Raw genomic sequence first — 11074 nt, 5'->3', positions numbered from 1 at the left:
TAGCGGAAATGCTTCCCCGCGCCGGGGGGACGAGCAAAAAAACAAAAGAAGAAAGAACGGCATCACTGCAGCGACATGCAAACCGTGACGTAACACGCACGTGTGTTTCCACCCCGAGTCCCAGGATCGATCCCTTTCCTCAGAGAGAGAGAGAGAAAACTACCCCGGTTTGCTCCATACTCCCTCTCTCTCGTCTTCTACTTCCACGCGCTTCCACCCCCTCAAACACAAACAGGAGGCAGCCCAGCACACCATCTAGCTGGACGCTTGCTTCTTCGCGGCCGCTTCGGCCAGCATCCCGTTCACCTTTGCGATCGCTTCCGCCCCGAAGCCGTTCGCGGCGACCGAGGGCCGTCTGGCGCCGTCGACGGTCGAGACGATGCCCTTTCTGGCAGTTTGCGACGCCGTATCCGGGCCAGCTTCGCCGCCTGCGACGGGGACGGTGGCGTTCTCGGGTTGCGCGTCTCGCGAAACCGTCGTCGTCGATGCCGTCGCCTGGTGATCGACTGCAACGGTGGCGGCGGTGGCGGTGGCGGCGGCGGTGCTCGGGGTCTGCCTAGTATGCTGCTGCTGGCCGCCGACGAACTGCGGTGGCGGGGGGTCGTCGTCGACCGTCGCGAAGAGGTCCTTGTGCGGGCGGCCGTTGGCCTCGTCGTCGAGGATGCGCCAGGCGCGACGGAACTCTTCGCGGATGGCGCAGATGCCTTGGTGGTTGACGGTGCGGCCGACGTTGTGGTCGTGTTCGAAGGGGTCTTGGATGCAGACGAGGTAGCGGTGGCGGACCTCCTTTTTCTGTTGCTCGAGCGTCTCAGTCAAGGCTTCTCATGCACGCTTGAATTAGGAGAGGAAAGACTTACGCTGGCTTTTTCGACACGCGCCTTGGTCCAGCCCAGCTCTTCTTTGGTGACGTTTCTTTCGTGGGGCTTCCGCTGTCCGAACGTTATCACGTCACGCGTCCAGTGGAAACCTCCGACGCGATCTGGCACTCCAGGGCATCCGTAGTATCGGAAGAAACCTCTCAACAGGGAACCCAATGGTTCCTTGTTCTGAGTCCACTGTCCTTTGCGAGCCTTTTCAATGATGAACTCTTTATCCGCAAGGAACTTCACCACATGTCCGTTGCATACGACGTCTACCACTTCTGGAGTCCGGCCTTCCAGGGTGGCGTTGGCCAGCAGTTGCAGATCGGGTGTAACCGGCTCCTCAGGGATACGGATGAGGTAGTGCAAGACCATTAGAGCGTAACCATAAGACGACAAGGTGCCGTTGTAGGAACTGTTGATCTTGCGTGTCTTAGCCCAAGCCTTGACGAAGATTACCATGTCGCGAATGCGCTGGTCACTGATTGCATAGCAGTGGAGGAGTCTCGTGTTGTAGATACCCAGGTGACCAGCGAAATTCAGGTCGCACTGGATTCCAACGCCATCCTTCGGGAAATCGAGTGGTCCCATTGGTTTCTCACGTAGCCACGGCTTCTCAGGCCGGCGTTCGCGCTTTTGTTGCTCTTCTCTAGCCGCTTGATCTTGGCCGTTAGGATCCGGGTGAGACGCCGCACTCTCGCCATTGGCTGTGGCTTCTTCCTTACGCGCGGTACCCTCGCTGCCGTCTTTGGTCGATGGTGTGGCTGTGGGGCTTCCATTTTTCTTTCGCCTCGGCGGTGCCTTCTTACCGGAGTCCGGGGCGTTCTCGTCCTTCGGTGTTGGCAACTCGTCGCCAACAGCACCATCCACACCTTCTGGATCATCGGCAACCTCGGCAGGCTTATCATCATCGGGAGACTCTCTGCCGCCTTCTAGTAGGATTTTCTTTTCCTCCTCGGGAAGATCATCCCACTTCTTGCGTTCCGCTTGTAGGTTCGCGTGTAATTCTCCCGACGGCTTCTCACAGAACTTGATGATAGGGACGCGCGTGTTCGTGAGGAGGCGGGCGCCAAAGCCATGGTCAAGGAAGATCTTCTCCAGAGCGCGGGGTCCGACTTTCTGCGCCAGTTCCGCATCATCGCCATTCTTCGTAATCACAGCCAGATCGATATCGGAGCCTTTGGTGGCAAAACCGGTACCTATGCTGCCAAAACACTTGAACTCAATCGCAGGAACCTCAGGGAAAGCGGTGATTTCGTTTTGGCATATTTCCTGGAGCCTCTTGATGAAGTCATCCTTCTCCTTCAGCTCAGCCTCAGCCATGGCCACTTTGGGAATCTCGACCGCAGCAAGGCTACCCAGGTACCTGCATTGCGCCTGAAGCCGCTCTTGGAATTGCTGCTGATGCTGTTGGTAACGTTGATTGGGATTGAGCGGAGGACCGGGGCGGAACGGAGCATTCATGGGCCTTTGCAGAATTTGGAAAGGAGGAGGACCCGGAGCACCCTGTCTGTAGCCGTGCGGGGAACCAAAGCCGCTCTGGTTAGAAGGTGCGCCTGACGCGGTAGGGTTGAAGTGAGCGGCCTGCTGCTGTTGCGGCTGCCAAGGTGTTCTGGGTTGATGGAAGCCTCCTCTGTGCTGGTGCCACTCACTGCTACGGTGGCGCATGTGAGGAGGGACGTAACCAGGGCTGCCATGTTGCGATGGAAACCCATGCTGGCGTTGAGGGGAGTCCTGGCCGAAGTACGGGCGTCCAGGACCTGATTGACCACGTCCATGGTGCGGGCTGTGACGGTGTTGGTGCGGCGAGCCAGTTAGATTTGGAGGGAGCTGCTGGGACTGCGGCCGGTTTGCATGACGTCCACCGCGTGGCTGCGAGTGCGGGTGCCGTGGAGAGTGGTGGGGTGGGCCCTGTGCCACCGACGGATTGTTGTCCGCGACGGGGAGGTGGCCATCTGATGCATCTGCGGGGCCTCCGTTCTTCAGGATCATGGACCTCAGCTGGTCCTCCAGCGGGAGTTGGCTCATGGTTGCACAGAGAGTGGTGTGGCGCTCGGGAACGGTGAGCAGACACGGATCCAATGCTGACTGCAAACGAGCGTCGCAGGAAGAGTCCGATGCGGTGGAGTCCGCCGGTTGGTCTTGAGGATCCGTAGTTGCAGCAGCTTTGGGAAGGCGCAGGGACTATAGCAGGAGCCCGGCCTTACTCACGGAGGCCACGTGGGGTGCAAACTGGCAGATTGAGAGAGGATTGCAGGGCGGGCAGCATCCATAAGGAGGGCGGCGGACCGGTTCGGGGCAGCGACGCAGGCTCAGCGAAAGCCGGGGAGCGGCATGGCGATGGTGGGGAGAGATGCAGCAAACGGGGCCTGATGCGAGGCTCAAGCTGCGCTAGGGCCGCATGCGCGTCAACTCGATGCCACCTGCCCCAGCGGCCCGCCCAGCCGGTCCTACCTTTTCCCGGCAGCCGCATCCCTGCGCGCTTGGCGCCGATGATCCAAGCCAGCGCTGCCGCCTCCAGAGCTCCGCAACTTCCAACAACACGACAAAGCCCAAAGCCCGCCCGACCTGCCGCCCCCAGCGCCCTTTGTCGCCGCCCACCCGCGACACGCGCTTCCGTCGCCCGCTCGCCCTTGCGCATTGGCGCTCCTGTCGCAACCCGCCGGCCTGCTCTGATTCCGCCCGAGCTGCTGCTGCCGACGACATCATCGCGCCCGCGCGACCTCACCACGCCATCCGAGTCCACCCGCCTCACGCTCCCCGTTGCCCGCCATGAGCGCCACTCCCTCCGGCCCTTCCGGCTCCACCCCGACCGGCGCCAGCGCGAGTAACACGCCGAACGGCAGCGCCCCGTCGGCCTTCCGTCGCCCGCCCAAGCCAAAGGCCAACCCCTTGGTCCAACCGAAACGCGCCAAGGGCAAGCGTGCGCTGGCAAGCAGACCTGCTCCGACTGGTGCGAAGCCCCCTAGCGCACCTGCCAATGGCGCCGCGGCGCAGCAGAAGCCCGCGCCCTCCAGCAACCTGTACGAAAACTTTATGCCGCCCACTGGCGTCAACGTGAAGGCGACACCGCTGTTCACTACCAAGCGCTCGCTGATGGAGGGCCTGAGGCACCACATCGTCAAGTTCCAGTCGAGGAAACCCATCAATCCGACCGACCAAGAAGAGTTCACCCGCCCGATCCGCCTGCATAGACGCGACGCTGCGCTTGGAAAGTCTGGTGCTGGTGCCGATTCTGGGGGAGAGGGCGAAGAGAACGATGAGGAGGTCAAGGAAAGGCTCCGGATAGATGCTTTGAAGGAGGAGAGGCGCCGGAACCGCGAAGAGATACAGGCCCAGATTGCGCCCAAGTCGAAGGGAAGGACATTCATCGACAACAAGAAGAAGATCCAGCAGGTGTATGAGCGGAATGACACTGCTAAATCCGTCAAAGCTTCGCGCCTGCGCTACGAGGAGACTCTGCCATGGCATTTGGAGGACTTTGACAACAAGAACACCTGGGTCGGTGCCTACGAGGCTGCTCTCTCGGATTGCCACGTCATGATGGTCAAGGAGCAGATCGTCAACCCGCAGACGGGTGAGGTCACGGACAAGTACCGCATGGTCCCCATTGAGAAGTGGTACAAGTTCTCCGCAAAGGACAAGGCCGTCAGCATGTCGGTCGAGGAAATCGAGAAGCAGGAGAAGGGCGGGTTTGCTTTGTCTCGCTGGGCTCTTGTCCCTCAGGGCGAGCCCAAGAAGAGCAACGTTCCCAAGTGGATGCGAGAGATGGAGACTCAGAAGCAGCTCAAGCAGATGGCGGAAGACAGCGCCATGAGATCCAAGGGTCTCTTCACCCGTAGTGGCCGTGACGATGAGGAGGGCCCCAAGAGGCGCAGCAAGGATGATGACGACTGGATGAAGACCGAAGCTGCCCCCGATGCAGACATCATCGATTACGACGAGAAAGAGGAGTTTGCCGATGACGAGGAGGGCGTCAATGGGTTGTTTGAAGGCGATGATGAAACGACAAAGGACGCGGAGGAGAAGATCAAGCGTGAGCAGTTGTCGGCCAACTTCTTCGCCAACAAAGAAGAGAAAGACGTATGGCAGCAGGAAGAAGAAGAGGCTTTGGAGGCCGAACTTAAGAAGAAGCTGGAAAAGAGTTTGCGCAAGAAGATTGTCAAGCGTGAGAAGAACTACAACTATGACCTGGACGACAGCGATGCGAACCCGTACTCTGAAGATGTGAGTGACGCTTCCATTATTTTCGCGCCTTGCATTTGCTGACGGGATAACAGAGCGAGAGTGAAGACTCGGAAGCAGAGCGCCAAAAGGAAGAGGAGCGCAAGCGTGAAGAGGAGAAAGCTGCAGCAGAGAAGGGCAAGGGCAAGGCCACCGAGACGGCGGAAAAGACGCCCTCAGGCACCTCCACAAAAGGCAGCAACACTCCCTCGAACCGCCCAAAGACCAACGATCCGGTCAAATTGTCCTCATCACAAGCTCTCAAGCGCCCCGGCTCTCCCAACCTCTCCGAACAGAGCGGCAACGAGTCTTCACGCAAGAAGCAGAAGAAGTTTGGTGGAGGTGGCAGTGACAGCGATGCAACCGACGGCGGCAAGCCATTGGCATCTCGGGTCAAAGCAACCGGAAGCTCTCAAGCGCCTACCCCTGGCGGGAGCCGTGCTGGCAGTCCTGTTGTGGGTGCTACAGGCAGCCGTGCGGGCAGTCCGGTTGCTGGCGCCAAGCCGCGCAGTAAGTTCCACACTCTCCTCTATAAACCAGGGATAACTACTTAATAGATGAAAAATAGCCCCTGCCAATTTCGGCCCGCCTCCATCCGTCGAAGAGATCCGCGCTGTCATTCCTCCCGAGGGCGCCAGCATGTCACATTTGATTTCCAAGTTCAAGGGCCGCTTCAAGCAAGGCAGCCCGAGCCAGCACCAATTTATTGCCAACGTCAAGGCGGCTGGTCAGTACGATAAGACCACGAAGATGATTTTCAGGAAGCCATGAGAGTCGACTCACAGGCCGCTTTGATGATGAGCGATAGCTCATTTCTCTTTTCATCACGTTCACACTAGAACCAGGGGAGTTGGTGTGTGGTGGACACACGGGGCGTTTTCGTTCGAATTTTACGGGTTTCCCCACGGTTATGGTTGGTTAGGGTCCCAGTAGGATGGACATCTCTTTTAGAAGGCGAGATCCACTGTTTACCACAGGGGCCAGTGGAAGGTCTCATGCTTCCATCAATCGACTGTCTCCCAGGGCCCAGAAGATTCCCCACCACCGCTGCTGAGGCATTGGCTAGAGCACCTCTCTACTAATGTCCGGAGGACCTCTACCACTGGCGGCAAGGCTTCGAGGCGTCTGGGATACACGAGTGGAGTAAGCAAGGTACCAAATGGCAAGTGAGCAGACACTCCTGGATTGCACGACTAGAGAGATAATTTGCAGATCAAGAGGACGTGGAATCCGGGAGGATGAAAAGTCAGTGTAAATGAGAAACGGACCGAAGAGAAAGAAGAAAACAAAACAAAAGCTCAAGCAATGGGAAAATCAAAGCGAAAAGCAGTGAGAATAGTCATTCAGCACGGTGTGATATCAACCTACGCCCTTGTCCCCCAACCACCCAACACCACTACCAACCGCCATGCTCCCCCCCACCCATCACCAATCACCTCGTGCACCACTCAAGAAACAAACTATCCCCCTCGACCTTCGTCACCACGCTCCCCGCCCTCCCCTGCACCGCCGCCGCCGCGCCCGTCGTCCCCTCCCCCTCCCCCTCATCCGGCCACAACCCCTCTCCTTCCCCCCCTCCCCCCCACCTCACCAGATCCCAACTCCTCACCTTCGCCCCCGGAACAAACGTCGCGTTGCCGTACACATCCCCGTCGCCACCATCGAACAGCTCAACCGTCACGCTCTGCTGCCGATACGGCCCCATCGCCCCCGGCTCGAGCAGCGCGACGGACCCGCGGAACGGCGCCGCGAGCCGCACCAGGTCTTCGCCGGTGGGTTGGCGCGTCGCCGTCGGGTCGGGCGTGTCGGAGGTGGCGGCGTAGTCGAGGATTTGGAGGGTGAGCGCGGTGGGGGAGGGGCAGCCTGGAGGTTGGTGGTGTTAGGGTGGTGTGTTGGGGTGGGTGGAAGGAAGGGGAAGGGGGATGGGGGATGGGGGGGAAGTGGGATGGGGAAAAGGTGGGCGTACGAGAGTAGTCGGCCCAGATGCTGAAGGTTTTGCCGTCGAAGGCGATGGTGGTGGGGGAGGCGGCGGAGAGCCCCGCCGCGGCGAAGAAGAAGGCGCCGAGGTAGAGGAGGGGGGTTGGTGGGAGGGGGTTGTGCATGGTGGTGGTGTGGTTTGTTGGACAGAGAGAGAGAGAGCTGCGGTGGGGACGGGTGGGAAATATTTTAGGTTGAGATTGAACGTAGGTGGCTATATATCAATCGCGCCCTTGTTCTTCTACCTCTTTCGTCTTTTCGGGCATCATCCGTTTCTCCCTCTCCCCCCGGACTTCCACGGATGTTCGCATTAGGTACGCTGTCGGGGTATTCGAGGAAAGTCTTGGATGGGGGCTTGGCGTTTATACATAGAATACGAGCCTGACAAGCATGTTGCAGGAAAAGGGTAAATAGAAAGGCCGGATGAACATCCTCCAGGTCGTGCGTTCCGTCTTTGGGCGAATCGGACTAGGTAGACCGAGGCACAGCCGTAACGCGGGGGTGGGGAAAGGTGCAGTCGACGGAGGAACGCGCGAGGCTGCTTTACAGGACTCAAATATTTCCATAGGTGCCGAGTACATGGCCTGCGTGGCTGAATCGCCAGCCTTCTGACAACATGAATCTTGGGAGAACACATGATCGCGAATACGAGTAGTGTATGTAAGGCCCAAACCTTGCTAAACTTAAGTGCAGTGTACTATCGTTGCCAAGGAAGTTTTGACATCACCGTCGCACTTCAGACTATATTAAAGGGGCGACCCGGGTAACGGCGGGGGAGGGACTATACGAGGAAACAAGATTTATTTTCTTCTCCCACTTGTTTGGCCAAGTTGGGCTCAAGAACAACCACTCAGCGTATGTCCAAGCTTTTTTTCACGCTGACTCAACATCGAGCTCAGATACGATCTATCTCAAGAGCCTAGCATGACAATCAGATAATAGAGCCGACAACTCACCCACGTGCAGAGCACGGTCTAGGTGGTTCGACTTGCAAAGATAGAGGAAGTCAAAAAGGCAAAAGGAGAAGAGCCAGAACCGCACGAACGCTTCCTCTTCTTTCAAAGCTCCTCTTACCAGCCAAACCGATCGCTGCTGAGAACAAAAGCCGATCTGGCACGCAACCAATTCTCTTCACTCCGCTCACCCTCACCTCATCGTCGACCTAGGGACAGGGATGATTGCTCAACATAAAGGCAAGGACTTGATACGATTCTCGAGGTTAGAAAGCACAACACTATGCTCGAAAGCATCGCCATACGCCCGCCACCACTGATGGCAACGAAAAAGAAAATCCCTCCTTCCCGTGACACCTCGCAAAAGTTGTGTGTGCGCTTGTGCATGTAGTATATTAAAAGCCGCCCAGAAAAAGGAAAAGCATTTGAGTGCATACGTCAGCAGGAGCAAAGAATAGACGGTGGAGAGTAACCAAATGGCCCTCTCCCTCATCCCCATGAAACGTCCCACTCTCCACACCGCCTTAAAAATATTGATAAAGTTGCTCCAATTCGACATTGGCATAAGATGATGTCGGTCGGCAGTGGAAGTTCTTACTTCTTTACCACTTCTGTAATGGTTGCAAATGTTATTCGCACGTCGGGCCATTAACCTGCCGTGCACAACAACAGCCCGTTGTCTTGGTCGTATTGACTGGTGTTACTGATCATGCCCTGAGCTCGCGTTTATTGATGCAGGTGCAGGTGCTGTTCAAAGCCCAAAGTCAGCGGTGTCCAGGCCTAACAAAAGTCTAAAAACGATTGCGTCTCAAGAGACTTGGCTCGAAGAGGGTTGAACAAAAGCTTCTAGAAGGGCGCGCAGGTGACGGTAGCTTGGCATCTGCCTCATCGTTTGTAGATGACAAGGCTCGAGTGGCTTGGAGGCGTATAACATAATCCATTTCTGCGTCCGCGTTCCTTCTGAAGGATTCAAGGGCAGAATGGTTCTTTGGATAGACATCATAAGTCTGCTCATCCTCGGAGATCGTCAAGCAACCCAACTCAGAAATCTGCGACCTTTGTCACTCTTCGAAGACAAGGTGGCGGGCTAGGGAAGCTTGTAGGAACTGATGCGCAGAGCTTTCGTGCTGACAACTCGACTTCGGATTGAAAAATCCAGCTTCTGATCATTATGTAACAACCCAGGCACGATCATAAAAGAGCACGAATCAAGGAGAAGCTTGCCTACCTGAATTAGCCGCGGTGTCCTCGCTCTTCATCCTCTTTTGCGGGTACTCGTTAGACGCTGGTAAATACTGAGCCTCCTCGTGCGAGTGCTTGGCACCATTGTTGAGATGCTCAGTCGAGGCCTGAGCTGCCGCCGCCTGAGCTGCCGCTTGTTGGAGCTGCTGAGCAGCTGAAGCGGACATGGGCGCGGTCGGTGCGGGCTGCTGCTGATGCTGCTGATGCTGATGTTGCTGTTGGGGCTGCTGGTGCTGCTGTTGCTGCTGCGGCTGCTGCTGCTGAGAATGCTGAGAAGCACCAGAACTTCCCGGCGGCTGCGGCGACTGCATGGCCTGAACGGGCGGGGGGATCTCCGTATGCGGGCGCGAGAGGTCGATGTTGCTGGGGGGCTCCGGATAACTGCCTTGCGACTCGAGGAGGCGGGCTTGCAAGCTGATGACATAGTCGCGTAGCGTGTTGTTCTCGGCCTGGATGGCGCGGAACTGGTCCGCCATCTGCTCATAGTCCTTGACCTGGTCCTTGAGTGACTTGATGTACTCTTCCTTGCGCTGGCGGAAGGCTCTCTGCAAGACTATACGTCAGACCAGCCAGACAATAAATCATGGCGACAACACAACGCGGTACACACCTGAGCAGCGCGATTCTGCGCCGCGCGCTTCGACGTCGAGAGCTCGCGACGGCCCTTGCGGCCACCCTCGCTCAGGTGGCCATCAGCCGCGTCGCCGGCACTCATTGGGTATCCGCCGGACGTGATGGAGGGGTCGAGTCCTTGGTGCTGGTTGTGGTCGGGGGCATGCGTCGTGGGGCCTGGGGTGATCTGCTGGGGGGATGGGTGCGGCTGGCCAGCGCCAGCGGCGATGAGGTGCTCTCTTAAACCTGGCGCGACATGCGGCGTTAGCAGGCAGGCACAGCTGGCGGCGAGCGCTGTGGAGACGGGGGATGCAGCTGGTGCAGGCAGGAATGGGCCGGCTTACTCATCTCGAGATTGTGCGTGGAGCCCTGCGCGCGTCATGGGTGGTTAGCTAGCAGTCCATGTCCAGCAGCTGGGCTCCGGGACGGCGGGCGAGCGCAGTCAGCTCGACTCACCGAGGGCGATTGATTCATCGTGTAGCTCCAGGCGTTCGTGGCGGCCGTCATTCAACCCGCGGCGTGGGACGGCGGCGGGCGGCGGTTAGGTTGCGGGCGCAGGCTGGGGAGCTTCGCAGCGGCGGCGGGGGCGAGGGTTTCGCGCGGTCTGGCAGGCGCACGATGCGTGAGCGCAGGTCGGGCGAGGGCGCGGCCATCCTCATCGTGGTCGCTGATGGGTGCCCGTCTTTTGCTCTGCGGTCGGCGCGCGCTTGGGGTGGAGGCTCTAACACTTACCTGGATTGCAGGTTGATGAATAAGTTCTGACAAAGTCGACGCGGAGACAGCGCTGGCTTTAAGATATGCTTCGGAGCGGGCAGGGCGGGCGCGGGCGGCCTAGCTCGACGCGCGCGAGCCGTCGGAAGCAGCAACCCTTCCGCTACCCGAGACCGATAGACAGACGCAACACTCTGTCAGACAGGCTGCACGCGGGCCCATCGTCGCCGCGAGATGCGCGCCCACTTGTACGCTCCCGCGCCCGCCTAAGCCGAAGCACCGTGTCCAGCGCAGCAGCACCAGCAGCAGCACCAGCAGAGCGCCGCCGAGCCAGCGCCTCGGACTTTGCTGACCTCGAGATATTTCCGGCCTTTCCGAGCACCTCTCCAATGATACGATTACCAATCCCGGCGTATTTGGCGCGCCGCCCTCTCCTCAACACAATTGCCCCGGCTATCCCCGTCGCCTCGCCGCTGCCGCTGCCACTGCCACTGC

The 11074-nt window shown here is 58.6% G+C and overlaps 3 protein-coding genes across 3 annotated transcripts; 1 reads left to right on the top strand and 2 right to left on the bottom strand.

The window, feature by feature from the left end:
* Positions 1–255: 255 nt before the first annotated feature.
* SLS55_000115 (uncharacterized protein) lies at positions 256–2638 on the bottom strand (the record flags this gene model as incomplete). The annotated part of the gene is made up of 3 exons (XM_066771630.1): positions 256–792; positions 858–2459; positions 2546–2638. The coding sequence occupies 3 exons, from the start codon at positions 2636–2638 to the stop codon at positions 256–258; spliced, it is 2232 nt and encodes a 743-aa protein (XP_066636909.1).
* Positions 2639–3632: 994 nt separating this feature from the next.
* Positions 3633–5855, top strand: TFG1 (transcription factor IIF subunit tfg1; the record flags this gene model as incomplete). Its single annotated transcript, XM_066771629.1, has 3 exons — positions 3633–5087; positions 5141–5594; positions 5653–5855. The coding sequence occupies 3 exons, from the start codon at positions 3633–3635 to the stop codon at positions 5853–5855; spliced, it is 2112 nt and encodes a 703-aa protein (XP_066636908.1).
* Positions 5856–9222: 3367 nt separating this feature from the next.
* On the bottom strand, positions 9223–10216 carry SLS55_000113 (uncharacterized protein; the record flags this gene model as incomplete). Its single annotated transcript, XM_066771628.1, has 3 exons — positions 9223–9801; positions 9867–10114; positions 10213–10216. The coding sequence occupies 3 exons, from the start codon at positions 10214–10216 to the stop codon at positions 9223–9225; spliced, it is 831 nt and encodes a 276-aa protein (XP_066636907.1).
* Between the last annotated feature and the right edge of the window lie 858 nt (positions 10217–11074).

Source organism: Diplodia seriata (assembly GCF_021436955.1).
Source record: "Diplodia seriata strain FDS-637 chromosome Unknown scaffold_1, whole genome shotgun sequence".
NCBI lineage: Eukaryota > Fungi > Ascomycota > Dothideomycetes > Botryosphaeriales > Botryosphaeriaceae > Diplodia > Diplodia seriata.
The sequence above is the reverse complement of the archived record's forward strand: the minus strand, read 5'-3'. Positions and strand labels throughout refer to the sequence as shown.